Source organism: Colletotrichum chrysophilum (genome assembly GCF_026319265.1).
Source record: "Colletotrichum chrysophilum strain AFK26 chromosome Unknown scaffold_1, whole genome shotgun sequence".
Taxonomy (NCBI): domain Eukaryota; kingdom Fungi; phylum Ascomycota; class Sordariomycetes; order Glomerellales; family Glomerellaceae; genus Colletotrichum; species Colletotrichum chrysophilum.
This window is the reverse complement of record NW_026517288.1, coordinates 349716-375918: the sequence shown is the minus strand read 5'-3', so window position 1 is coordinate 375918 and position 26203 is coordinate 349716. Positions and strand designations below refer to the sequence as shown.

The window sequence follows — 26203 nt, the reverse complement described above, 5'->3', positions numbered from 1 at the left end:
GATATTGATGAGTCTTTTTGTGCAAAGGCGTCAAATTTGTCACCCTGTAAATGTTGAATTATGTCAATGCTCCCTAAATATCCCCATATAGCTTTTCAAATCCGTTTTGTCCCTCTTTTGTTAAATGCTCCTTTCCATGGTATCATAAGATCTGTGGCGCTACGCAAGCACCCTCACCAACACCCTCTCAAGCCTTGGCAAAAGACTCGATAAAAGCAGCAAGCTTCTCCGCGCCCTCGAGAGGAATGGAGTTGTAGTTGCTGGCACGGATGCCACCGACACTGCGGTGGCCCTTCAGACCGGTCAAGCCGATGCTGGTGGCGTCCTTGAGGAAAGCCTTCTCCGTAGCATCAACGTCGCCGCCCTTGGTGACGCGGAAGCAGATGTTCATGCGGGAGCGAACGGACTTGTCGGGGACGATGCGGTAGACATCAGGGTGCGCCTCGAGAGCGGTGTAGATCAGGGAGGCCTTCTTGTTGGCGACAGCCTCCTGGCCGGCGGCCTTGTCAGGGAAAGTGCGCAGCAGCTTCTTGAGAACCTGTCCGGCAACGTAGACGCTAATGCCTGTTAGATGGATCCCAATTGACAGGGGTGGGTGGTATCATGACTCACTCAAAGATGCTCAAGGTGTTGTACAGGGAGTTGTTCTTGGCAATGGTCTCGTAGGAGAGAACGATGGGGCTGATGGGGAGACCCAGCTTGCGCATCAGCGCGGGCGAGGGCTGCGCCGCGAGGAGGCTCTTCTTGATGACCACGACCGTGACACCGGTCAGACCAAGGTTCTTTTGCGCACCAAAGAAGATGGCACTGTAGTTCTTGACGGGTACCCTGCGGGAGAGGATGTTGGAGGACATGTCAGCCACGACAATGGGTCCCTCGCCGTTGTCCTTGGGTGCCAGGGAGGCGGGGAAGCCGGGGAACTCGACGCCGTCGACGGTCTCATTGTCGCAGTAGTACACCATAGCGGCGCCCTCGCTGAGCTTCCAGTCCTTCTCGTCAGGGATCTTGCCAAACTTGCCGTCGTTAACCTTGCGAGCGTCCGCTGCAACGTTGACGAACTCGGAGCCGAGCAGTCTCGCGGCCTCGGCGCTCGCCTTCTGGGACCAGCCGCCGGTGACGAGGTAGTCGAGCTTGAGCTTCTCGTCGACGATCTTGCGGAGCTCGGCGATAACCTCGGGGGTGTCTTCGGTGGCACCCAGGCGCTTGAGCACAGCGTCACGCTGGCGGGCGACCCATGCGCCGACGAAGTTGTAGACAGTGGCGGAGAACTCGCCGCTGCCGCCGGCCTGCATGAAGAGGATCTCGTAGTCGGAGGGGATGTCGAGGTACGTCGTCAGGTCGGCCTTGGCCTCCTCGAGGATCTTGGTCGCGATCTCGCTGCGGTGGGAGTGCTCTGCGATTCCCAGGCCGGTGTTGTTGTAGTCGAGCAGGGCCTGAGCCGCCGTCTCGAGGACGTCGGTGGGCAGCAGCGCGGGGCCGGCGCCGAAGTAGGTGATGTCGGCGCGAGTAGGCATGTTGGGCGGTATACCGGTGTTCAATTAGGTCGAGAGATGGCAGTAGGGAATCAGCAACACAAAATTGCAGGAAGACGGGCCGTCCGGGACGTTTTATGTCGGGATGAATCGGTTCTCGTGAGTCACGGAGGGGAGTGGTGCCAGTGGAAAAAAAAGTCGCTATTCCAGACACCGCAACCCCGCCAAAGTGCGGAAGAGACACCGGTGTCGGCACAAAAAGTGACGTGACTGGATGGAGGGGTCGTTCCCCAGATTTCAGCGTGCAGCGGAGTGGGGTGCCGCTGGAATCTCGCCGCGGCGGGGTCTCGCTTCGGGCGCTGCGATCCGCGAGCCAGGGCGTTTTTTGGGGGCTAGGTCTTGGGGTTCACGGTGTTTCTCTTGGAGGTTGGGCCGGAACAGCTGCCTTTTCTGCCCTCATCCAGCTGCGGTTGCAGGCGTCTATCAGGGATTGCAACCTTAAAGGCACGTCTTGCCGCTCCCCCTGTACATCTGATCGCCCGTATCATCCTCTAATATCGAAGCTCTGATAAAGATGCCGTATTCACATTAGCATCACTCCTTTCCGCTGCCGTCGTTTCAAGGCCACCACCCCCCGCTACTCGATGCATGCTCGCCCAACGACCAAGGCCTGCATACAAATCCCCACGCACCCACCCCTCAAACATTCATCCCGCGTCCGGACCGTCTTGCTCTCTTGACAATTCCCATTGATCGCGATGCAACGTTGATTGGCTCGTCATTCCAAGAAGAGCAACTCCGACGGCCGCCAGACATGGCTGACCGCAAAGCACCAGAAGCCGCGGCGGCGAGGCACACTCACTCCATTCCCGCGCCGTCTTTCCGTGAGCTCAAGATTATTCTATTCAATTCAAGGCGTACTGTAGGCTGATAGAAAGCAGCAACCCACAACTCGCCTCGAACATGGTTTCTCACCACCGCCCTTTCACCGCTCATCATCCGGCTCATCAGGCTGCTGCTGGCCCATGGCGATTACGTCGTCGCATGCCTCCCGCCGAGTGAGATTGAGGATGACGAGCGCAGCGCCGAGTTTAGAGAGCTCATCAATGAGTGTAAAAGTAACCGAAAAGACCGTGAGGGTTGGAAGGACAGGATACGCGGCATCCGCTGCGATGGACGTGTCATGGGCCAGTGTGGCGCCGCGGTTGCAGAAGCCGTACAGGTGTTTGGAAGAATAGATATCTTGCTGTGTTGCAGGTCTGAAGGTAAACCAGACAGGGGCCATTCAATCGAAAGCGAGGCTAACACGGGATAGCTGTCGTTGGAAGCGTCGAGGAGCTCTCCACGAACCCTCAGACCCAGAACCTGGTTCGCGACCAATTCGAGACCGTCTTCTTCTCCCAGGTCAACTTCATCAAGGCCGCTCTACCGCTCCTACGTTCTCAGCACACGGGACACATCATCATTCTCTCCAGCACGGGCGGTCACATAGGAACGCCGGGAATGCCCATCTACACCTCCGCAATCTGGGCCCTCGAGGGCTTCTGCGACTCCTTGGCCTACGAAATCGCCCCCTTCAACATCAAGGTCACCATCGTGCAGCCGAACAAGGAAATCCAGTCCTTGACGAACAAGATCATATTTGCCCCCAATCTGCCCTACTACGATTCCGAGATCAACCCCGCCCCGAGCATCCGAGACATGCTTGGCAACGTGCTCAACATGAACCCTGACACTGCCATGGAGCAGTCTGATACGGAGGTCATTGTGAGATACCCAAAGCTGCCGCCGAGCGCGACGGATCGTCTCGTGATGGAAACTGTGCACGCTTTGACGGCCATCGGAGGCCATGAGAACCCGCCGGCGAGGCACATTGTAGGATTCGAAGGCAGCATCGCCGTCAAAGAAAAGTTGAAGACGGTGACCGAGGAGCTGGAGGACTTTGTGGACGCTAGCCTTGCGGTGGACATTTTCGATAGCGAGCTCAAGGCGGAGGCGAAGGAGGGAAAGACACAGGAGTCGACACCACCCGCACCGGCATCGACAGCTTCAGGATAGTCTCGATGACCTCGTAAATCAGTGGGAGGCAAGCTGGTGCATATTATGATGGTCTTTTTTCGTCTATAGGTATCTTGGAAACAATGCAAAAGCGCAAGAGTACTAACTCCCACGTTACTGAATGGCCCCCTGCCTCCAATCCTCGATACGCGCGGAGGCGTACTGCGCGAAGGCAAAATATAGCTGCACGGCCTCTGCAATGAAGCTTTTTGTAGCAGCTGCCGCCTTCGCAAACTCGTCTTTCAAACGTTTCCCCAATTCCCGTCTCAACCATGCGCAAACCCAAAATACCTACCTACTGGGACTAAGGGGCCGGTTGAAGCCACCCTGTCTGTTCATGTACTGGCGATACTCCGTCTTCTTCTCCTTCCTCACAGCGCCGACATTGTTGCCCGCAATCTTTTGTCCCTTGGTCGTGCCGAAGCCGCCAAAGCCCATCATAGCTTGCATGGCGTCCATATCGTCGCCCTCGACCTCAGGCTCGGGCTCGTCATCCCCATCGTCTCGATCATCCCGACCTGTCATCGGTGTATCACCGCGCTCGCTGTCGCGTCCACTGTCGACTTGCGGCGAGTCGTGGCGTCCCATCTTGAAAGACATGGTGTGCTGCTCCTTCTTGCTCTTTCCTAATGTGCGCGTGGGAAGAGTCTCAGTGTATCTTCCATCGCGGCGGGTTGGGGGCGGGCTAGCGCTTCGACGGGGCGACGCTGATCTTCTACGGTCCTTGTCACGAGGTGGTGCTGCCGTGACTACGTTAGCTTTCTGCCAGGAATAGTGCGGACCGCTGGGTTGCAACTCACGACGAGCTTCATCCTCCTCGTCTCGCCGTCTGGACGGCTTGTCATCTCCGCGATCATCGTCTCTACGCCGCCGGTCGTCTCGGTCCTGCCATCCGTCCCTATCTCTCCTGGGCGGTCTTCCGGCGTCGCGATCGTCGCGAGGACGATCCCTCTCTCTGTCTCTAGATCTGGGGCGTTGGTCTCTGTCGCGTCTGTCACGAGATCTGGATCTGTATCTTCGGTCGCGGTCGTCTCTCTTATCGCGGTCATCGCGTCTAGCGTCGCGATCTCGGTAGCTGTCGCGGGCTCTATCGCGGCCTCCATCGCGGCCTCCACCGCCATGACGACTGCGTCGGTCTGTCTCGTCCCAGCCTTGCCGGCTATCGCGTCCACGAACCATTTTGACGGCGTATGTATATCGTTGTAGTAAGTCAAAGGCTTTGCCGATTTGTTTACTGAATGGATTGTGGTAAGTGTTGAGGAACGACGTCACGTTGTGGCTGAAGAAAATTCGGGGTCGTCGGACGGCTGGCATATGCGGTTCATTTAGCTCCCAGCCTCTACCATTTAGCGCTGGGGTAGCCTGGCAAGAGCTCCGGCAGGCACGTTCTACTGCACCTTACGTTCCATTTGCCCCACTGAAGCTGCTGGTAAGCTCTAGCGGTTTCCCTCGGCACTTCAACACCAAGACAACGTCGATCCAAACATCACGAATAAAAGAATGAGCCTCAATTTCCTACCTACACTTTTGTTTACTCCTTCTCAGCCAACCCTTCCACCCCAAAACACTAAGTCTGAACCAACATATTGACGCGACAATCTTCTTCACAACCCTGGACAAGCCAGAGACAGCAATGAAAACCAGAAAAGGGTTTTGCGTCGCCTGGAGACAGTGTAATACCAGGGACACGATGGAGGGAGGTATGCAGCAAGCCACAGGGACCATCCCACCCCAAGATCAAAAATAAGAATAATCAATGTGATGTCCAATGGACATCTTTCAGAGATTAAACTGAAAAGAACAGATACTACACTTGATCTAAGCCAAGAGGCAAAGAGAAGGTAAGGAGAAAAGAGGAAATATTCCAAAGCTGCGGAGGATGGGCAGAATTATATAGACCTGGGTGGTGGCCTGTGCGCTGCCCCCGATCAGTAACGATACGTACCGAAGCGACTGAGGGACTGCGGTTTAATTCTGGAGGCAAGAAGCGAAGGTCGAGACGGTGAATTGCAGGCAGCCGCGGTACGTGCCTGGTTGAATTTTGGCCTCAGTGGGGTGGTGACTCAGGCTTGAGGCAGGAAGGTGCCGGTATCCTCAGGAAGGACGCTACCTGATGCTGAGGCCAAAGCAAGCGGGAAGGTAAGAGACAAGACGTGAAAGGCAGTGGCCCTCCACCTTGTTGAGGCAGGTGCTGCTGCTGCCACTCCTGGAAGGCATCTTCAGTATTGGATGCGGCAAAGTGTCTCGATCGTGAATTTCATAATGCACTCGTCTAATGACTACCACGGGTGACGCTGTCTAGATTTCGTCTTCCTCGTCGTCAAAGTCATCCTCCCTGCCCATCTCGTATAAAATTCTTCCTCCCTCGCCGGCTCCGATATCCGTCTGCGCGTCAAAGTAAGGCAGCACAATACCCTCTCTATCCCGCCTTTGCTTCTCCGTTAGACTCAGGTTGAAGGTGCTCTCCGGCTCCTCCTCTTCTTCAGCACGGCCGTTCGCGCCTGCACTGTCGGGTGTGGCAAACACAGGGTGCTCCGAAAGGAGAAACGTCTTGCTGCCCTTCCCAGAGGCAGCAGAAGAAGTAGTACCTGCCAAAGGCAGCAGGACAAACTTCTCAGCCATGGCACGTCCACTCCGTCTTCGAACCTCCATCTCCACCACGACACCGCGGTAGTCCTCGGACTTGGTCTCGCCCTTGAGGCCAATCAACACACCCTCCCTCTCTTCACGAAGACCCCACTCCGGCTCCTGAATGCTCCTGTTCCTCGCCTTCTGGCGCTCAATCTCCTGCCTTAAGCTGGACAGACGAAGGATCGATGTGGCGAGGTGAGAGAGCACCGTCAGTGGGTGGGGCTCATACTCGCTCACGGTGCGTGGGAGAACGAGAGGAACGTCGGTGTGATAGACTGCTACCAATGACACAGAGGGCATAATAATGCTGGACAGGAAGGTCGGGACCATCTGGGGCGCTGCCGTGGCGAGGTCGTTGACTGAGTCGACGAGTATGATGGTTTCTGTAGAAAATGAGTCACAGTTTCTAGAAGTCTGCGAACAGTCACATACTTTGTGATGGAGGTGCACCTTTGGCTGCGGAAGGGTCTGGCTTGGGATAATGTGACAAGATCTCTGCCCTCAGAGATTTCAGGTTCTTGCCACGGGCCTTGATGACGACGTCGACATCTCGTGGGCGCTTGAGGGTTGCGAAGGAGAGCAGTATGACCTTTGCCTTTGCGATCTGCCTGGAGGTTAACAAATCGCTGAAACGAATGACACAGCCATATGCACTGAACTCAGAGAGCAGTCGCTGCCATTTTGGGTAAAATTAGGATTATGATTACTAGCTACGCACCTTGGCTCTAGAGATGAACTCTCGCACGACTGGCGCAGCACCTTGCTCAAGACTGTCGAGGACCAACGTCAGAGGACTTGCGCTGTCCCTCAAGTTGAGAAGCTTCTGAAACAACAAGAGGCTATGCGAGCGACTGTGATTCTCTGCCGAGGGTGCCATGATGACTGGGTATGAACACAAAAGGCTGGCGAGCCTCTGCGCGAATGATTCCGGGCGCTATTTGGAGTTGGACCACTGATGCTCAAATCTTCTCCTTCAATGATGCAATTATCTTAGCCGAAAAATTGGTCGGGTCTGATTCGACTGAGAACCCTGAGCACTGGTGATATTGAGGTTGAAATTAGAATGTTTAACATTCCGCCGTGGTTCGGGCTTTTCGCCCACTGAATTTGGGGTTTCCTTCGGCGATGTGGGGCTTCGACTGAGATGTCACTGTGCCGTGGTGGGAATCACTCCGAAGATCGATGCTTACGCGAAACCTTCGAATTATCCTCATTGATTATGATCATTGTTTTTTTTAAATCCATGAAACTGATATCCGTGTCTTGTGACTTCGTGTTGGGAGAGGGATGTAGCAGCGCATTCCTCTAATATCAGTCAACGCAACTAGGCCACCAAACGACAATCCACTGAATTATTGAGGCCTATGCCTGCCATTTCAATTTTTGCATCTACCAATCCCTTATACGCCATGAAACGCTGACTCCCATAAGGCCATAAGTCATAAAGTCGTGATATGTCATGAGACTGCATCGTCTTGTCTCCTCAGGCGACCTGCCCGTGCCTTCGACCCAGCTGCCCTCTCCTAGATCGATGGCCCCGTAGGTTTACCATTAGCCACTGCTGCAGTCCTTTCCGTCGTCGTAGGCTTGGTGCCAACGGCCTCATCATCGTCGGGGACGGGTGATCCAAGCTTGACAACAGGCTCGTTTCCAGAGGCTTCTTCGCCCGCGTCCGGTTTAGGGTTCAGATCGCCCTCAGCATCGTCCTTAGCGGTCTCCGTCGTCTCCTTGATCAGGTCGTTCTTGGAATCCTCTTGAATCGACTCCTGCTTAGCGGTCTCGGTCTCTTCACCAGCCTCCGCAGGTAAGGGTTGAACCTCCATTTCCCCCACGGCACCCGCAGCTTCCACACCCTCTTCCACACCCTCCGCCGGCGCAGGCGCATCCCTCCTCGGCTTGAAATCCTCAGGCAACTCGCAGCTCCACTCGTCCTCGAACTTCTGCACGAGGTAGTCGTCGAAATCGCCCATCCTACGGCGCTCGCGCGCAGCCCAGGCCTGCTCCAGCCACTCGGGGTCGTGCTTCCCCTGCGCGATGTTGTCCGTGTACGTCGCGCAGTCGTGCCGGAAGTTGTTGTCGTTGCGCAGGGCGTCCAGGTCGGGGCGCGCGTTCTCGGTACCCTCGTCTAGGATGCGCGTGCCGGCGGGGAACAGGGCGATGATCTCGGCGCGCTCGGCAGAGGTGAGGATGTCCCATGCTGCTGGCTGGCAGAGGATGGTCTATGTTCCTCGCGATGTTAGCACTTATAGGTCCAAAAGAAAGTGACTGAGGACGGAGCGTTGGGAAAGGAGAGCGTCATACCCTGAGATCCGCGCTGGCGAGGGGTGACCTAGTATCCGTAAGGAGCTTCTCCGCGGTCCACTTAGGCGCCTTCTTCGCCGCGGACACTTTGGTGACGATGTTCCTCTTCGCCGGTCTCGCGGGGGAGACCACGACGGGTCTCGGCTTGTTCGTGTTGCGCGCCGATCTTCTCGCCATGTTTGCCAGGTCGGTGCCGATGAGGGGCGATTCGAGGTTGATTTTTTCAAGGGAGGTGATTTGCGGGTTGGGAGAGTCTTTTTTCGTTCTGACGTCCTCGTACTCGGACCCTGAGTCTGGTGGTGGGGAGAGGGTGGACGCCGGCGAGAGAGCGTCGACCATTTCTACGTCTACGGATGAGGGAGGCGTGGCTGCCATTTTGGGCAATGAAGTCGGCGGGCGACGAATACTCGTTCAGCAATGCAAAGCGTTTGGTCTGGGCGTTTATTAGTCTACGAATAGTCCTTAGAGAATAGCATTATTTTATTAGGATTTCTTTGTGAACATGCAGGTATTGACGGCAACGGGTGATGGAGGTAGCTGCTTCTTTCCAGCCAATTCTCACAAAGGTCCTCAGATTGATGAGTTGAGAATGAGAGCACTGAAACTTACAAAAAGACATTCGTTTGCCTAAGTTGGGAACTCCTACAATGAACTTATTCAAAAACACTCAAGAAACAACCCCTGTGTAAAGAGTGGTGATACAGACTTGAGAAGTGACGTCTTCCCCGCCGCATCTCCTTCTGAAAATGGGAGTGGTTGAAGTCTCACAACTCACTCACTCCAGAACACAAGTCTCGACTAAACAAGGCTGCACGTTCAGCCACAGCAAGCCACACTAGTATGCAAGGGTATACCCCTGCGAACACACTCCCATTGGCCAGCCCTGTCCACCATGGTGTCATCTCAATTCCAGGAATGTGGAGAGCTACCGCCGGCCAGCCAGCGTTCGGTAAATTGGCGAATCCATGATTCTGGTGTACTTTGCAGGAGCCCTTCTGAAGGAAAACCCCCTGACGGAGAAAGGACACACAGCACTCTAGGCAATACCACCATCACCGTTCGTCGGAATCTCCAACAAACTTCCGCTCGTGCGCAACACACATCGAACATTCGGAGATTGGCCACGAGACCTTGGGCCGCGTCTTGAGGACCCGTCGATATCTACCTATCCATCCGTAGCTACCTGCAGCAACCGGCGATAGCTTCCCCCCGACGATCGAAGCCAGAGTCTCGACACGTCGAGCCTAAACCTCCAACGCACCCGTCTTTCCTGCTCATCCGCGACCACAAACAACCCTCACACATTCCCAAAATGATCCGCTCAACGCAAATAGCGAGGCTAGACGGTATGTCACCCTGCCCCCGAAGGACCTCTCCAGAGGAGCAATCTGACACAACTCGCGATAGGCCTGATGCTCTGCGCATCCGTCGACGACGAGCAGCAAGAAGCCGCCCTCTCAGAAGTCAAGTCCCAAATCAAGCAGATCCTCCGCAAGCTCTCCCGCAACTCGGAACAACAAGCCAGCATCGAAAGCGGCTCCTACAACCTCCAGTACGTCTTCATTCTACCCTATTCTCTCATGGAAGACAACCGCCGCTAACACATCAAACCCCCCTTCCAGCTACCTAATCGACAACGATATCACCTTCCTCTGCATAACAGACCGCTCCTACCCGCGCAAGCTCGCCTTCACCTACCTCTCCGACCTCGCCCGCGAGTTCACCACCACATACCCGATCTCCCAATTGCACTCGCCCGCCCTGCGCCCCTACGCCTTCATGGAGTTCGACACCTTCATCTCCCGCACAAAGTCCACCTACTCCGACGCCCGCGCCTCCCAGAACCTCGACAAGCTCAACGACGAGCTGCGCGACGTCACAAAGGTCATGACCAAGAACATCGAGGACCTACTCTACCGCGGCGACTCCCTCGAGCGCATGGGCGAGCTGAGCTCTCGCCTGCGCGACGACAGCAAAAAGTACCGCCGCGCCGCCGTCAGGATCAACTGGGAGCTCATGCTCAAGCAGTACGGCCCCTTTGGCGCGCTGGGCCTCATCATCATTGTGTTTCTGTGGTGGCGTTTCTTTTAAAAACAGCGTTTGTGGTCAGGGGGTGGAATTCTTGCATTGGTATTTCCAGGGGGGGGGGAGGGAGGGGTGTATATTTGTTCATGTATATCAATCAAGTCACGGCGCGCGGGCTTCTCGGATGACGGAGGTGTGGGACCCCAAAACAAAAATAAAGGGAAGGTCTGCTGCCGAATAGTGGTATTTTCAGTCTTAATGTGGAATATGACCCAAACACTACCAGATCGGTATCTCTGTCGTCTCTTTGGTCTGTTTTTCAGACTCTGTGGTATCTAGATGAATGTCGTGGAAGATCTGCCCTAGGGGAACTGTGGTATCAAGGAAACCAGAATAATCTCATGCGTCATGTGGGATGCGGTGGAAAAGCCCGCCCACTTCGTAAATCCCTCAACTCCTCGCCGGCATGAAGACCGCACACGTATATGTACAGGAATCAACCAATGCGCCGCCATATCGTTATTGAAAAATGCTGTCACATCACCACGCAGTCCTTGGCCGCTTTGGGTAGTGGCACGGCGGGTATTGATGTCGCCGTGTGCTGCCACTCCAGGTGTTCTTGGAACGCTTGGAGGTCTTCGAAGCCAGACTCGTCTTGGGCGTTTCTCATCTCGTCGTCGCCATCTTCGCCAGGTTCAATGTACGGAGCCTCGTCGCAGAAGGGGCATTCCAGACGAGCTACCCAATCCCCTTGGTACGGCGCGATGTGGTTCGCGATGGCCAAGGGCGCATGCACAACCGTCTTTTGCTCCCGATTCGCGGCGCTGTAGGCGGTCGCCTGCCAGTGCGGCAGCTGTGTGGGCGAGCCTGGTCTTACGGCATTGATCGTGGCATCTGTCGCTGCGCGCATTGCCGGCATGGTCTCTAGGTCCTCCCACACGAGGTGGCCGTCGCAGAAGTCGCAAACAAAGGCAATGTCTCTGTCTCCGAAGCGCTCAAACTTGCCAATGTTGTTGCACGCCCTGACCTCTTCCACATGTCGCCGGTGGAACTCCTCTTCTGTCACGATGGTTCGGGTCGCCCATTCCCGCTGTTTCCTGTAGACGAGGAATGCGCCGAGACACCTTGACGAAGACTCCTGCTCCGAATTGAATATCCTCCTTGCTGCCCGGCATTGCGCGCGGTGCAGTTCCCGGCGCAATTCAGTCGTTTCTCGTGCCCATATCGGGTTGATTGGTCCGCCAACCTTTGCCCAGTCCTTGAAGTTTTCGATATGCGTCTCGAATTTCCCTTGTAACCTCTTCAACTCGTTGATCGATTGTGCTAGAAAGATCGCGTCAGTGGAAGGTCTGGTAACAGCAGCGGCGGCGGCAGCGGCATCAGCAATAACAGAACGGACTGCGGCGGGGAGTCTCTATGGGGGAGCCGAGGGAGGCAGCCACTTAATCGCGGGGTCCCGTAGAATCGTGCAGGAAATGCGGTTCGGGGCGCCACAAGGCAGGGCAAAAGTGCAAGTTCGGGGTCGGTCAACTCACGTCTGCGATCGTTCATGTAATAGCGTTGGCCGTTGACAAGGACCGACAGTTCCTGGAAGTCCTTTTTGGCGTCATCGAGTGTATCCTCAAGCAGGCGCAACTGCTCGTGTTCGTCAGGTCCCCAGTGGTGCTTATCGGCGAATTTCAAGATACGTAGGCCATCACTGATCAGAGTCGCGATGGCAGCCAGAAGGGACCCGACGGTAGAGCTGCTCATGATTCGGTGTCCCTTCCGTTGCTCTCGCGGCCTTTCGAGCTTCGAGGAGGTGCGTTCAAGGCGAGAGGGCGCGGCGGGGGCAGCAGCAGCACACGTCAAATCGAAGGGAGGGGGGTTGACTGCGTGCGCAGCTGTCCGCAGCAGTTCCTCGCGTGCGAAGCCCCCAATAATAAATTCCGTCTGGCGCCCCTTCTTTTTGGGGGCAGGAATCCCGAAGGGGGAGTGAACGGCGGCGGACGGCGGGCGCGGGCGGCACGGCCACACCGTCCGAACAGGTTTTGTAGCTTACGTTTCCCTTAAAGTGAGGTCTTGGCTCCCTCCCGTGGAGCTTTCGGGGTGCCGGGGGCGCTCCAATTTGGGATGATGAGAGACCCGTGGAACTCCACTGCGTGCGAGGCAGCGTGGACCTGGAAGTCCTGGGAAGTCCTAGGGACCTGGCGAACCGAGAGGCCGGAGCTTCGCTTGGCGGGATGCTGAAGCCTATGCCGGCTTGGGGGGCTTTTGAACCGGTTTGCTGCGCGTTCTACGCCGTATGTGTGCGGGTGGGTGGGTGGGTGTGGCTCAAAGGCCTCGTTGTTGGCTGCTGAACTCTCTGTTGCTGGGGGACCAATGCGGCCATCTATATGTCATGACTGAAGATCCATGGGACGAAATGATGACAAGCGGGGGAACCCGGGCATGTGAGAACGGAGCCGGGGGGTTCCTGGGTCGAAGGAAAGAAGCTCACGCGACGGCCGGAGAATGGACGGTGGGAAAACGTGGTCGGAGGTGATGGAATGTGGGAGCGGAGGGACCGTCGATAGGTTAAAAAGGAAAGAAAACAGCAGACGGAGAGACAAGGGAGTTTGAGGAAGATTGTCAGCAAGCCAAGTGCGACGAATTGTTTTGGTCCGATCCAGCGAGCGTGTTTGGTCAAGACAAGACAAGAGAGGAGCCGCAGCGACCTTGCTAGGACGGAAAGGATGCAATCAAAATCCAATCCAAAATAAAGGCGAACGAGTCGACGCCGACGGGAACTTTAGGTTTTCGGGGTGTCGCTTTTTAGTTTTTAGTGGAGGACCAGGCCAGCCATGACTGCTTTGGGCAACTACCGTGTTGATGCCATTGGAGGGGCTCTGTCGTCTTTGCGGCCCTTCCTGGCCATCTTGGAATGATTCCTCCGTATTCTTTCGTCTTAATTTCTCTGCTTCCTTCCTGCCGTCCAGGGTCATCACCATTACCAACCTCTGACTGCCTGCTCTCAACTCAACCTGTGAAGTAAGGAGCACCGTACCGTATGCTATTTACAGCATCACGGGCCGAATGTTCTAGGCTTTCTCCCCTTTCTCCATCCCAATCAAACACAGCATTGCGTGTACCCGATCCGATCAACCGAACGAAGCCTAACAAAACCTCTTTGCCCAGAAATTGTCTGCTCTAAATCGGTATGTCCTTCCCGTAAACACTCCACTATCCAAAAGCCCAAGGCCCCCCAAACCCCCAAACATGCCCGGGTAGCTAGAGAAGCAGCAAAAACGTGGAGCTGGATCCATGCTCCCAAACGCCGTTGGAGGGGACCTGGCGTCATTAGAAGGGATGAGACCCTCTGATAGGTGCGGTGACATACGGGTGTTCGGATGCTTGTCTCTGCCCTACCAGGCACGGGGGCTCTGACGACTGCGAGCCCCCGCCATTGGCGGTTTTTACGGGGGCCCCTGCTGCGAATTTCAGCCGCCACCGAGCTGCTACCCTTTTGCAATCGCTGAGTACCTAGCCCAAGTGTGGCCCGGCCTGGTCCCGTCTGCTGTAGCTCGCTCTTTACCTTACTTTTAGAGATGCTTAGTGTTTGCGCCCATGGCTCCGTCGTCTGGTTTTACGCTCGAATACGAACTCCGTCTAGCGAGCTTTTCGTTGCTTTTCCTCCGACCGATCTCTCTTAGCCTCGCTTCTCATGTCCAAGCGTGCATTGTACATGGTATACTTGTGAGTTGGGATGCTGGCAAGATAAGATGCCATTGATGAGTGACACAGCGATGGCTTCGTTGACGGGAAGCAGCATTAGCCTCGATTAGGTATTACATGCGACCAGGAGACACATTCGCTTCGGCCAGTCATGCAGCAAGATGAGCCCCTGGTTCCGTATCTACTTGGTATCTGTCTGCTTCGCATGACTTTTATCTACATCCAAGTTTGCTGCACGCATCCACTGCTGTGCGACACGCCACCTCACCTCTACTTCCTCTTCTTCGCCTTGCCAGTGTCGGCGCCAGTGGCCTTGCCAGCAATCTCCTTCACCTTCTCCACCGTGGGGTCACTCTCCAGCAACTCCTTCGCCTTGGCCTTCTCCTTGTCCGTCTCCTCCTCGTCCTCACCGCCCTGGCCAAACTCGTTGACACGGGTGTAATCGGTCTTGTACGCATAGCGCTGGTAAAGGTAAATAAAGAAGATGATGTCGTCACGGAAAGTCGACAGACGGTGCAGGAAAGGCATCTTGATGGTGAACGCGAACAGGTCGTCGATGAAGGTGTTGAGGAACTTGTACATCATCGCCTTGGCCGGCATGTGTGCAACACTCTTGAGTCTGTAGTTGATGTACAGAGAGGGAACCATCATGAGGAAGCCGGCGCCGTAGACAGACGAGACGAGGACCGCGAGGACGTACGAGTACCACGACTTGTGCGTCTCATACACCAAAGAGTAACCGGCGTATCCGAGAAGGATAGGAACTCCTGCAATGTACATGTACTTGAAGGCGATCTCGTCGTATTCCTTGGTCTTCTCCTCGGTTTCGCTAAGCTTGTGCTTGTCCTCGAAGACAACGGAGAATGGCAGCCATGACCCGGGCGGAGCAGGTTTGATGGCCACATTGACGACCGTGGTGATCTTCCAGAGCTCAATGACGATTCCGACGGCCTGAGAACCAAGAATCATCCAGCTAGTGTTCGTCGAGTTGTCGATGAGGTAGAGCAAGATAACGGCCTGCATGAAAACGTTGGCCAGGATGGAGCGAACGGAGATACCAACGTTGTCCTTCTTCTTGCGGTAGTGAGCGATGTCGGATCCGAAGGCGAGCGTCTCCAAGATGATGTGCGCAATGCTGACAACGACTGTAATGCCGAGGAGGATGGGGTTGGTGTCAATGAAGATCTCCTTGACCATCTCGATCTCGGAGCCGTCACCGCCGCCAGGCAGAGAGTTGCCGTAGGCAGCCTGACGAGCAGACTCCTTTGCACTCGCCTCGATAGCAGCAAGGGTGTTGAATTGCCATGAACGCAGGTTGTTCAAGTCAATATGAAGAGGAACCTCAGTGACCGTATCGTTCAGCAGCATCATCTGGCTCTTGAGCTGCCAGAAGGTGTTGACGAACAGAATGGGGTCTGGCACGAGTTAGTCATAATCATCTGGAGACATGTCTGGGTTTGCTACTTACAGTACCAAGAGTGCTTGCCAGAACCATCTCTCGCGCCCGTCGGCTCGAGTTGCAGGAACTGGCGGATGGCGGGGTGGGTTTGACGGTACTCCAGGACCCCGGTGTTCGGAATCATGGACAGACTGGCATTGGGGTGGTAGTAGCTGGCAATAATGGGACCAGTATCTTGCTCCTCGACAACCGGCTCAGGTTCCTCCTCGGCCTTGTCCAAAAGCGATCTTGTCTTGAACTGCTTCTTCTTGGGGATGTACTGGGTGAGAGGGAACGCAAAGTAGTAGGCCGAAGCGGGATCGAAGGTATCAGCGTGAGGGTCGGGCTGTGCTCCGGGGAGCGACACGTAGAAGTGACCCCACAGTGTACCGTTGTTCTGAACAGAAGGGGGGATCTTGATGGTGGTATCCACGGAGCGCTTCTCGCTGTAGTTTCCAAGCTTGAACTTCTCCTCCTTCAATACCAGCTTCTCCTGAAGCGTCTGCGACAGCGGGGTGGGAACGACATTGTCGGAAACAGTGACGATAATGTCGACGTAGCTATCCATGGGCCAGATCGGGGCCAGCTTGTGGGGGATCTGGCTAAAGGTGGCACCCTCGTTCAACTCCTTGGGGCGAAAGAGGTACGGGGGGATGTCTTCGGTGTTGGCGGGAACGCTGACGACGTTACCGTCGGCGTCCTTGACCTGAGTGCCCGACTGATTCTTCTGGAACACGTTGTTCATGAGCATGTTCATGCCGAAGTACACACTGGCGCCGAGCAGCAACTTCTGCGTCATGCTCATACCCTGCCGAGACAATTAGGTCAGTATTATGTCGCGACATCTAGAACCGAGGCTCGGGGCCGAAAACTCACGCCTTCCTCCTGCGGAGCAGCCGGCCGAGCCGGCGCGTTGGGCTGAGACATGCTGTTTGTCAAACACCTGCGCTGGCAAGGGGAGCAAGTCGAAGCCGAAGGATAACAGATCGCGTGCTCTTTGTAGACGACGATGCGGGCAACAATGCGGCAGGTTGCACAACAGCCTCGGCGTGCGTCTGGCGGAAGAGGCTGGCTGTTTGCTCGGGCACAGACAGCTTGTCGCGAGTTGGCACCTTGTCGAGCAGAGTCGCGAAAGATACCGTGTCTTCTCCGGCGCGGGAACCGTGGGAGTTGGCGAGCGATGTCGGTTGGAGAGGTGAAGTCTGGAAGGGTCTGAAAAGGAAGGCAAACTTAACGGGGACCCCTGGGTTTGACAGATTGCGTGCTGTTCGGGCGAATCAACGGCCGAGGCGCCGCCACGACCCAGAAACCCGGGCTGGGCGGGGTCCTTAAAGATGCAGCGTCTCTAAACATTACATGTTCTTCCAAGAGTAACAACTCATCCGGCATTTCTCAGTTTGTAGGGCACTTTTTTCTTCATTCAATCCTCCTTTTCCAAGAAGGTTGTTGGTCGATTGGTACTTGATTCAAGATGCATACCCTTGACTTAGGTACTCTGCAATAGTTGATGGCCCACCACTTGATAGCAGATTGGGGGCCCTAAGATCTCCGCGGCAAATAGCGAGGGTCGACCGGAGCACCAGGAGAACAGGGGCCTGTAAGGTTGTAGTGCAGTGCAGTTGCCCCAAGGGCGGGGAGAGCCCGTAGCACCGGCCAGTAGATGCTAAATTGCACCTCCGGCTGGAGCAGCCGCCAACAACTGATGTTGCTCTTGCATCAAAGAAAGGCACACTTCTGTCTCTTCCAGCGTGCCACAACCTATGATGACATCCTTGACCCTGTTAGCCAACGTCTAACACCGACTCAGATCAGGACCCAAAGAGACACTCTTCACGCCTCTGCCATCCATTCGGCAACGGCGCTGGGCACACGTGAGGCACCGTGTCGTTACACGTGTACATGCCTGTCAAGAAGTGGCATCTGCCAATTGGCCTGCGTTGCGTCAAGTATTCTTCATCGCTGACAACATGGACTCGTTTGCGAGTGCCGCTGCTATCTACCTAGGATTCAGACGGTTGCTTTGAGCATCCCTTGGCTCGCTGCCGCCACTGCCCTCTTCCCCGACTTTAGGCATCCTCTGATTCCCGCCACTACGGTCATCCTAGCGGGACGGCCCAGTAGAGTCATCAACGGGAGGCCAGAACTGCGCACCGCGTGGCACTCGGACCTCGCCGGCAGGTCACCTGAACACTTGTGCGGGCCAGTCGCTGCGTAACAAGTTGACAAACCAGACACGCTTGGCTGTTGCAGACGGGGAAATGGGAACCCCCAAGAGCCGTCTCGTGTCGAGGCGATGAGAGGCGAGAAGGAAAGAAACCGAGTCCTTCTGAGGGAAGCTGGAGAAAGGTCGAGTTCAACAAGAAAAACCAGGAGTCAGTCGTGTGCCCTGTCTCGCCCCGTTCCAAATCCACGTCCATGTCAACAAGCCCAACACCGGCGGACGTAGCTTCACCGTCACACCGCACCCGTCTCCTGTCCTCGTTCCCGGCTACGGGCTACGAGACACAGGGCCCTCTGCTTTGCTTTTCCTATTCCCAGCTGGGCCTACGCATCGACCTAAATCGTCCACTACTGTACCGGCAAGAGGGGCCACGGATCCCCGAGCGAACCTTTTGAAGCCAGAAGCAACCACAAGGAGCCAGAGGAGCAGATGAGCCAAAGAAAAGGCGACATCATCTCGCGCCGTGTCCAGGTGTCGTTCCAGCTACCTGCGCTAAACCACCAAACAAGTCCTTCGGCCCGCCGCCCATGCGCCGCAGCGGTAACTGACATCTCGTTGTCTCATTCCCATCTGTGCTTGCTCTCGCCTCGTCCAATCTTTCCTTTCTTTTTCTACCTTTATTCCCCTACATGTCATTGCCAGGATATTGATACACCAATTCGCCAACCCCATCGCCCTCCTGAACCCCAACCAACACTTGCTGCAAACGAGACAAACTTGCCTCCCTTTTCGAGCCCGAGACTCCATCCTGAGAAACGTATATAACTGCCCTCTCTTTCACCGCCATCTCCTCTCCCCTTTTCTCAGCTTCTCTCGTGGGCTTCTCTCTCTTTTGACTTTTTGTTGGAATTTTCCTCCTCTGACATTCTGTTACTCAGTCTTTGAAACTATTTCGGAAGACGCCGTGAACCGCACAGTTGTTTCCGGCGTGACTCCTTCTCTCTATCTCTACAACTCCCAATCCGTAACGTCCCCACAAAAGCACCGTCATCTTGACCCCCCGGGTGTGTGTCTGTCTGTCTCCCAACGTATTAAGACCGCCCAGCATCATCTCATCGTAAGCCTCTCAGTCTCTTGGTCTCTCCCTCCAACCAAACAGAAACAAAAGCCACTAACTCTGGGAAAAAAGAAATTCAATCACAACAACCTGTCTTGAACGTTGTTTTCATTCCATCTCTCAACACATCAAGAACAAGCCGCAACGATGCAGTCCGGCGGCCCTTCCCCATTCCCGGTATCCCGGGACGGAACTCCCAGTGGCAACGACAACGGCACAACCAACGGCAACACCAATGGCACAACCACCAACGGCACAAATGGCGTGCAACGCAGGGCAAAGATCTGTGTCTACTGCGGCGCCTCTCCCGGTTTCAAGCCCCAGCACATGGAGGCTGCCCGTGAGTTGGCAAGAATCATGGCCGAGAACAACATCGACCTCGGTGAGTCACCTTTCATCCTTTCTCTCTCTCACTGCCATCTTCAGCCGCCACAGGTCTCAGTCATGACACACACGATGACAACCTAAGTGGCGCACCAAACCCAAGACAACATGAAACGCGCAGCTCTCAATCATCCTTCAACAAACTAACAAAGCTCCCAGTCTACGGCGGTGGCACCGTCGGCCTGATGGGCGAGGTGGCAAAGTCCCTCGTCGCCCTCGCCGGCCCGGACGCAGTCCACGGCATCATCCCCGAGGCCCTCGTCAAGTACGAGCGTGACGGGACATACGGCACCCTCAACAAGGACAACATGTACGTCCCCGACGAGACCGTCTACGGCCGCACCACCGTCGTCAAGGACATGCACACCCGCAAGCAGATGATGGCCAAGGAGGTCTTCGCCGGCGGCCCGGGCTCCGGCTTCATCGCCTTGCCCGGCGGTTACGGCACCATCGAGGAGGTCCTCGAGACCGCCACCTGGAACCAGCTCGGCATCCACGACAAGGGCATCTGCCTGCTCAACATCAACGGCTTCTACGACGGCATTCTCGAATGGGTACGCAAGAGCGTTGACGAGGGCTTCATCAAGCCCGCCAACGCCGACATCCTCGTCACCTCCACCACCCCGGAGGGCGCCATCAAGGCCCTGAGGGATTACAAGGTCTCGGAGGCCACCTTCAAGCTCGACTGGTCCAACTCTTGAATCTACTGCTTCACAAACCGGTAGAACTCATGTTTCTCTCTGAAGCGGCGGGGGTGTAATGAAGAATCACTGTAGGCAGATCGAGGAACCGAGGAACTAAAAAGGAGGTGGAGGGCAAGTGTGTGTGTGTATGTATGTGCTATGCGAAAACGGATGCGTACCGGAGTCTGGCGCCCTTCGTGTTTCCCCCCTTCTGCATCGCGCTTCGGCTGGGTTGGGTCATTCGTAAAAAGGGGCTTGCCTGCCTCTACGGGTCGGCCCTGGTTACACACGAACCAAGACATTGGATGGTGTTTGTGCATTGTTGGCTGTAGCTTTTGTTGATAGATCACCATAAAGAGTTACACAACCGAGATAACAAACTGAAAAACAAAATCATACAAACTGTCTCGGTCACAAACAGTGCAAGTGTCGGGTGCGCGGGGCTTCATCTCATTGAATCATCGGATGCAGCTCATTCATCGGCTGTCAAATCTCCTTTTCCGTGGTGTATTGGTACAAGTCTAAATGGGCCGGCTCGCGTTTTGCTCCTGCCAATCTCAGCAAGTCCAATCCGTTTCCGCAGAGAAAACGCAACGGTCCTGCGTGATGTAGTCCGATGCAACGCGCGGGTTTTACCATCCCAAAGAACCGCCTTCCCTTCCGTGTCTCACGTCCGTCTATTCGTCAACCTCCATGCCCTCAGCACCCTCCTCGCCGCCGGCCTTGGCCCTCGCTCGCCGCGACGCTGTCGATCCACTCCTTGACGTCCTGGCCGTCAAACATCTTGAACGGCTCGATAACCTTCAGGCCGTCCTTCTCCGTGAAACCGATGACGCCAACGCTCGTGTTCTCGACCGTCAGCTCGCGGTCCTGGACGAGGGACTCCTTCAGAGCCTTGAGGCCGTGGCGCACAAGCTCCTCGCGAGAGCAGTTCTCGAACTGGTCAATGTTGCGCTCGAGGTAGGTACGGGCCATCTGGGAGCGGGCGCCGATGGCGAAGGCCAGCATCTCCTCCGTCATGCCGGACGGCTGGAACTCGAAGAGGTGTGGCCCACGCTCGTCGACACCGGCAACGAGGAGACCGACACCGTAGGGGCGCTTGCCGTAGACCTGCGTGTTGATCTGGGCCTTCTCACCAATCATATCGACGAGGGTGCGCAGAGGCATCGAACGGCCGTACGTCATGCGGTGACCGAGGCATTGCTGCTTCATGAAGTTGGAAAGGACGCGGGCGTCTGAGGTCAGGCCTGCGATGGCAATGCCGGCGTGCTCGTCGACAGGGAAGATCTTCTTTTGGTAGGATGAAAGCTCCTCGGCGTTGCGCTGTGCGGGTGTGACTAGTTAGCCTTCGGTCTCGGGAGACTGGGTCGGGCGTGAGAGGGAAGGGATGGAGTTGTGATAACGTTAGTGACTGCGTGCTGGTGACATCGTTCGTACCTTGATTGCCACCAGGACGGCATGTGTTTTGCTGGCAATGCCTACTACCACGGAACCCTGCTTCACTGCTTCGGCTGCATACTCGATCTGGAATATACGGCCTTGCGGCGAGCTGTGTGTCGTGTTGCGTCAGCGAAGCTGTTCGTCGTGATGGTGCTCGCCTCCACCGCCAGCCGGGGGCGGCAGGGAAGGCTGAAGGGCAGCCAAACGGGGAACCTACAATGTCACCGAGTCGTTGTCGTAATTGTTTCTGAACATGGCGGGCGTAAGGGAGTGATCGTAGCTTCGTCAAGCAGTTCAATTAAGCTGCCGTCGATATCGTGTCGTGGGTTGAATGGGAGGGAGAGGGAGAGGGAATCGCGGGGTGGTTTTCGTGGTTGTTGGGCAAGAAGAGCAGCAGCGGGAGCAGTTACGGCGGAGAGTAGAGCTTGTGGATAATCAACCCCCCCCCCCCAGGCCAGCTCAAGGCAGGTCGAGCTTTCGTAGCACTCTCTCAGCCTGGAGCAAGGGTGTGGATGCGTGTGGTGTGTGCTCCGTGCATTTGAGCTACGTACCTCCACGCCGGGGTCTTGCCGGGTGGGGATTAGCTCAGCAGGAACTGGCAGCTTCAACTGGACTGGACCTGACTGGATGGACCCGGGACCTGAGCGACCGGCTGGAACAAGGTTGCGCCGTGCTGCGCTGACGACGGCCGCAGCAGCAGCACACGACGCTGAGGTGCGTCAGGGCCGCCAGAGGACCCGCCATCGCATCCCAGCTTCAGCCTGCTACCTTACTCCCAGCCGAGCCGCGACAACGACAGCCGAACCTTCCCACCTGCACGAAAGCAACCGACACGACTCCCCGACTTGACCAACACATTGGCGATTTCCTTCATCCACGACTTGCGATTCTTTTCAGGAAATCGATTCGAAGCCCCGACGGGGCCCTAATTCCAACCCGATACCTCTCCGAAACAAGAAGCGCAACCCACTTTGACACTCCTCGACGCTCCGACATCCAAGATGCCTACCGCGGGGCTCAAGACCATCATCGCCCTCTCCTTCGTCCTCGCCGTCGGTTTCCTCCTGGTTATCCTCTCCTGCGCCCTCTGGAAGGTCTACTACCCGCTCCTCGTCGTCGCCACTTACGTGCTGGCCCCGATCCCCAACTGGGTCTGCTCGCGATGCGCCAACCCCGATGACTTTGTCGAGAGCTCGGGCGCCGCCGTGCTGGACCTCGGCCGCTTCTGCACTGGTTTCCTCGTTGTAATGGGAATTGGTTAGTCGTCCCACTCGTCGGGTCCCTCTTCTAGACCAAAAAGCTGATCAGTGACCGTCTCTGCAGCCCTGCCAATTGTCCTGGCCCACTCCGACCTCATTCAGATCGAAGCCATGTTCATGTCCATTATCGGCGGTCTCCTTATCTACGGCACAATCATCAGCTTCGGCATGTTCTTCCAGGAGGAGCAGGAGTTCTAAAGCATCCGACCGAACGAAGCGAACCCGGAGAGGTATTCGGTCTTCATGGAGGAGATGCGGTGGTAGGGAACACATATCTTTGGCCAGTTGATGAGCGAGGCTGTACAGTATGACACGTCGGGATCACGAAGGCGCTCAGGGCATTCGGCAGGGAGGGATTGGATCACTGTGTTTGATACGGAGGAGGTGCTTCTCACATGTATATCCAGCATCGTTCCGTCAGGCGGGCGTTCCCTAATTCGCTGTTTTGTTATGCGACCATCTAATTCGAGGGCATGGTATTCATTAGACGGAAAGTGTACCGAGGGTCGAGATTGATCATGCTGATAAGTCTGAAGTTGTCTTTTTTCCATTTTCTAGAATGGATCATCCGGGTTGTCTAAGTTGAGTCTAATACCCGTGAAGGTCACAAGAGTCTAATATCCCAGATACGTTGAGGTATCATCCAAACACCATGCCTTTATCCCCCGCCAAAAAGTCACAACGCCAGAAAACCAACGCCCTTGTAAAGACTCGCCTGATTTGTTCAGGCTTCGGCAAACACCCCAAGGGGCCCCGCCAACTTGGTGAACATCTCCTCCCTCTCGCCCTCCGCCGTGCTCAGAATCGTAACGGCACCACCGGCACCAATATGCCACACTTCTCTGGGCTCCGTCTCGCCCTCCTCAGGCGCCGCAGCCTCGTCGTCCCATTTGAACATGGTCCGGATCGTCACGCTCCAGTCGCCCTTGCCGGTGACGTCCATGTACCCCACCACACCCGAGTACAAGCTCCTCTCCCGGTGCTCCTCGATCTCCTGCAGCAGCTCACAGCTTCGCTTCTTGGGCGCGCCAGTCATGCTGCCCGGAGGCAGACTGGCGGCAAGCACATCAAGCCCGGTATGCTGCTCCTCGATCGCACCCAGGCGCTGCAGCTGCCCACAGACAACGGTAACCATCTGGAAGACGGTGGCGTATTCCTCGACCTTCATCAGATGCGGCACGGCCACGTTCGATCCGCAGATGCTGTGGAGGTCATGGCAGACGAGGTCCACAATCATGAGGTTCTCCGCCTCCTCCTTGGGGACGTGCAAGATCTCTTCTGCCTGAGAGAGCGTCGCGACCTCGTTTGACTTGCGGACGGTGCCCTTCATCGGCCTCATGGAGATGGACCCGTCGCTGCCGTATTCGAGGAATCGCTCCGGCGAGCTGCTGATGAGAGTGGCGCCGCCGAGGCGGATGAACGACCCGAACGGGGCGGGTTGCCGGGTACGCAAGGTCTTGTACAGCTTCCACGGCGTGACGTGCGCCGACTTGGGGTGGTGGTTGCCGTTGACGCGGTTCGTGTAGGGCTCGGTGGTGGGACGACCTGGGAGCGTGATCGTGGTCTGGTCTGTAAGGCACAGCTCGTATGACTCACCGGCCGCGATGTACTCCTGGCAATGCAGCACCTTGGCCTCGTACTCGCTGGCGTGAGGAACGCGGACGATGGGCCGTGTCGCGACGGTCATGGGATCGAGGTGGTGGCCGTTGACAGCGGACTTTCCAGGCTGCCAGAAGTGCGAGGTCTGCAGCGACGCCACCACCGAGTCGATCCAGAAGTCAGCGTTGAGCTTGCGCTTCTGCAAGTGCTGGACGTGAAGAAGCCCCTTGGCGTGATCCACGACGATGCTCTTCGTCACCCAAGCCCAGCAGAGGTCAGGTCTCTGGTGCCCTCGGTCAGCGGCCACGGGTACGTCGATGCCCTTCAGCCCCATCTCGTAGGTAAGATAGCCCATGAATCCACCCCTGAAAGGTGTCTCGACATCCAGTGGGGGGTCGGAAGGCCTCTGGACTGCGCGGGGTGCAGGAATGCGTCTCTTCTCAAAGAAACTGGACAACAAGTGCCAAATGTTCTCCTTAGGGCCAAACGGAATGGTCTCCATCAGATCGATAGGGAGCCCCTGGCTCGAAGGCACGCGAGCTGTGGCAAAGTCATCCCCGACATGGTATTCAATCCGCAGTGCCTCCTCCACGTCCAGAGCAATGATGCTGTATCTGCCCCGTACGTCCTTGGCCCCTGTTGCCGTCGTACTTGAGTTGGCTGAATCCAGGATGATATGCTCCGCCCTGCCACTTTTGAGTATCTCCACAATGTCCGGCACCTTGATACCCGCTGGAAGATTCATCGTCTTGAAGACGTACTCGCAGTCGAGTCCAACAGTCGCCAGAGACGTAGGCATCTCCGTCCACGCCAGAACGGGCGCATGTCCTCCCTGAGCTGCAGACCGAATCTCTGAAAGCAGACTCGGCTTCAGAGAGTTCCTCGCCAGAAACTTTCCGTCAGTCTTGATCCTTCTTCCCGTCTTCTTGTTCCATTGCATGGCATGCACAAACCAGTTCTGAAGAACAGCATGACCTGTTTGCTGGGTGCAGACGGATTCCGGGTGGTACTGCAGACCCCAGAAAGGCTTTTTCCGATGCTTGACTCCCATGAGAATCCTCTCATTCCCGTCCTCTCGCTCCTCGACGGCCCAAGACAAGGGCATCAGATCAGGTACATCACGAGACTCCCATCGCTTGTGCTTCCAGTCCACGTCGGAAACCGAGTCCTGTCCGATGTCGGCGCAAAGGCTGTGATAAAGCGTCGCCTTAAACTCGGGCACACCCTTGAAAATGTCTTCCCAGCACGATGAGTGTGGCATCTCACGCTCAATGGCGCGAACCATGCCATGCAACCCCCGGCGCAGTCTTCTCACCTTCCCACCAGCGCTCAGGACCAAGCTCTGAAACCCAAGACAAATTCCCAACACCGGCAAGAGGTGCTCCTCCCGCAGCCTCCAAACGCATCTCATGAGCCCGACGTCCTTCTCATTTTCCGGAGAGCCCGGCCCAGGCCCGCAGACTACCGCATGATAGCGTGAAAGTTCCCGGTGGAAATCATCTTCAAACGTTGGCGAGTCGTGGTCCAGCAGCGGGGTGTCAATCGGCAAAACGTGCACATCCGCCTCCAACAAATCCGTCAAGAGGGAGACGATGTTGTTCGTAAAAGAGTCGTAGGCATCGAGAAACAGGATCTGAGGTCGCGTCATCCTTGGGGATAAAAATCTCCGATTCCCGGACCGAACGACAAGGTCTCGATGCAACGCTCGCCCTCTCTCGAAGCGAACGACTTTTGACACCCGTGTAAATGAGATGAGTCTTTGGAGGGGTTAGAGAAAAAAGACCCGCCGTCGGCTAGCGCCGGAACTTGGACCTTTACAAAGAAATTTTGGTGGCAACGAAGGCAGAAATGAGAAGGCGGTCAGGGCCCGGCGCATGATTCAACGCCGCAGGGCCGTTTGCCAGGGATAAGCTTAATTCGATCGCCGGGTCGATCAGTCATC

The 26203-nt window shown here is 56.1% G+C and overlaps 12 protein-coding genes across 12 annotated transcripts; 4 read left to right on the top strand and 8 right to left on the bottom strand.

Annotated features, from left to right (window-relative positions):
• Positions 1-187: 187 nt before the first annotated feature.
• COL26b_000101 (uncharacterized protein) lies at positions 188-1514 on the bottom strand (the record flags this gene model as incomplete). Its single annotated transcript, XM_053173076.1, has 2 exons — positions 188-557; positions 613-1514. 2 exons carry the CDS (start codon positions 1512-1514, stop codon positions 188-190), a joined length of 1272 nt encoding a protein of 423 aa, XP_053042782.1.
• Positions 1515-2644: 1130 nt separating this feature from the next.
• COL26b_000100 (uncharacterized protein) lies at positions 2645-3530 on the top strand (the record flags this gene model as incomplete). The annotated part of the gene is made up of 2 exons (XM_053173075.1): positions 2645-2696; positions 2788-3530. The coding sequence occupies 2 exons, from the start codon at positions 2645-2647 to the stop codon at positions 3528-3530; spliced, it is 795 nt and encodes a 264-aa protein (XP_053042781.1).
• Positions 3531-3821: 291 nt separating this feature from the next.
• Positions 3822-4709, bottom strand: COL26b_000099 (uncharacterized protein; the record flags this gene model as incomplete). The annotated part of the gene is made up of 1 exon (XM_053173074.1): positions 3822-4709. The coding sequence occupies one exon, from the start codon at positions 4707-4709 to the stop codon at positions 3822-3824; it is 888 nt and encodes a 295-aa protein (XP_053042780.1).
• Positions 4710-5828: 1119 nt separating this feature from the next.
• COL26b_000098 (uncharacterized protein) lies at positions 5829-7038 on the bottom strand (the record flags this gene model as incomplete). Its single annotated transcript, XM_053173073.1, has 3 exons — positions 5829-6544; positions 6594-6765; positions 6880-7038. The coding sequence occupies 3 exons, from the start codon at positions 7036-7038 to the stop codon at positions 5829-5831; spliced, it is 1047 nt and encodes a 348-aa protein (XP_053042779.1).
• A 646-nt stretch (positions 7039-7684) lies between these two features.
• COL26b_000097 (uncharacterized protein) lies at positions 7685-8837 on the bottom strand (the record flags this gene model as incomplete). Its single annotated transcript, XM_053173072.1, has 2 exons — positions 7685-8380; positions 8463-8837. The coding sequence occupies 2 exons, from the start codon at positions 8835-8837 to the stop codon at positions 7685-7687; spliced, it is 1071 nt and encodes a 356-aa protein (XP_053042778.1).
• A 937-nt stretch (positions 8838-9774) lies between these two features.
• On the top strand, positions 9775-10553 carry COL26b_000096 (uncharacterized protein; the record flags this gene model as incomplete). The annotated part of the gene is made up of 3 exons (XM_053173071.1): positions 9775-9808; positions 9870-10014; positions 10085-10553. 3 exons carry the CDS (start codon positions 9775-9777, stop codon positions 10551-10553), a joined length of 648 nt encoding a protein of 215 aa, XP_053042777.1.
• Positions 10554-11022: 469 nt separating this feature from the next.
• COL26b_000095 (uncharacterized protein) lies at positions 11023-12239 on the bottom strand (the record flags this gene model as incomplete). Its single annotated transcript, XM_053173070.1, has 2 exons — positions 11023-11885; positions 12023-12239. 2 exons carry the CDS (start codon positions 12237-12239, stop codon positions 11023-11025), a joined length of 1080 nt encoding a protein of 359 aa, XP_053042776.1.
• Positions 12240-14450: 2211 nt separating this feature from the next.
• Positions 14451-16545, bottom strand: COL26b_000094 (uncharacterized protein; the record flags this gene model as incomplete). The annotated part of the gene is made up of 3 exons (XM_053173069.1): positions 14451-15595; positions 15649-16426; positions 16495-16545. The coding sequence occupies 3 exons, from the start codon at positions 16543-16545 to the stop codon at positions 14451-14453; spliced, it is 1974 nt and encodes a 657-aa protein (XP_053042775.1).
• Positions 16546-19043: 2498 nt separating this feature from the next.
• On the top strand, positions 19044-19981 carry COL26b_000093 (uncharacterized protein; the record flags this gene model as incomplete). Its single annotated transcript, XM_053173068.1, has 2 exons — positions 19044-19278; positions 19440-19981. The coding sequence occupies 2 exons, from the start codon at positions 19044-19046 to the stop codon at positions 19979-19981; spliced, it is 777 nt and encodes a 258-aa protein (XP_053042774.1).
• A 681-nt stretch (positions 19982-20662) lies between these two features.
• Positions 20663-21658, bottom strand: COL26b_000092 (uncharacterized protein; the record flags this gene model as incomplete). The annotated part of the gene is made up of 3 exons (XM_053173067.1): positions 20663-21286; positions 21401-21512; positions 21621-21658. The coding sequence occupies 3 exons, from the start codon at positions 21656-21658 to the stop codon at positions 20663-20665; spliced, it is 774 nt and encodes a 257-aa protein (XP_053042773.1).
• Positions 21659-22404: 746 nt separating this feature from the next.
• On the top strand, positions 22405-22860 carry COL26b_000091 (uncharacterized protein; the record flags this gene model as incomplete). The annotated part of the gene is made up of 2 exons (XM_053173066.1): positions 22405-22660; positions 22727-22860. The coding sequence occupies 2 exons, from the start codon at positions 22405-22407 to the stop codon at positions 22858-22860; spliced, it is 390 nt and encodes a 129-aa protein (XP_053042772.1).
• A 526-nt stretch (positions 22861-23386) lies between these two features.
• Positions 23387-25909, bottom strand: COL26b_000090 (uncharacterized protein; the record flags this gene model as incomplete). Its single annotated transcript, XM_053173065.1, has 1 exon — positions 23387-25909. The coding sequence occupies one exon, from the start codon at positions 25907-25909 to the stop codon at positions 23387-23389; it is 2523 nt and encodes an 840-aa protein (XP_053042771.1).
• Between the last annotated feature and the right edge of the window lie 294 nt (positions 25910-26203).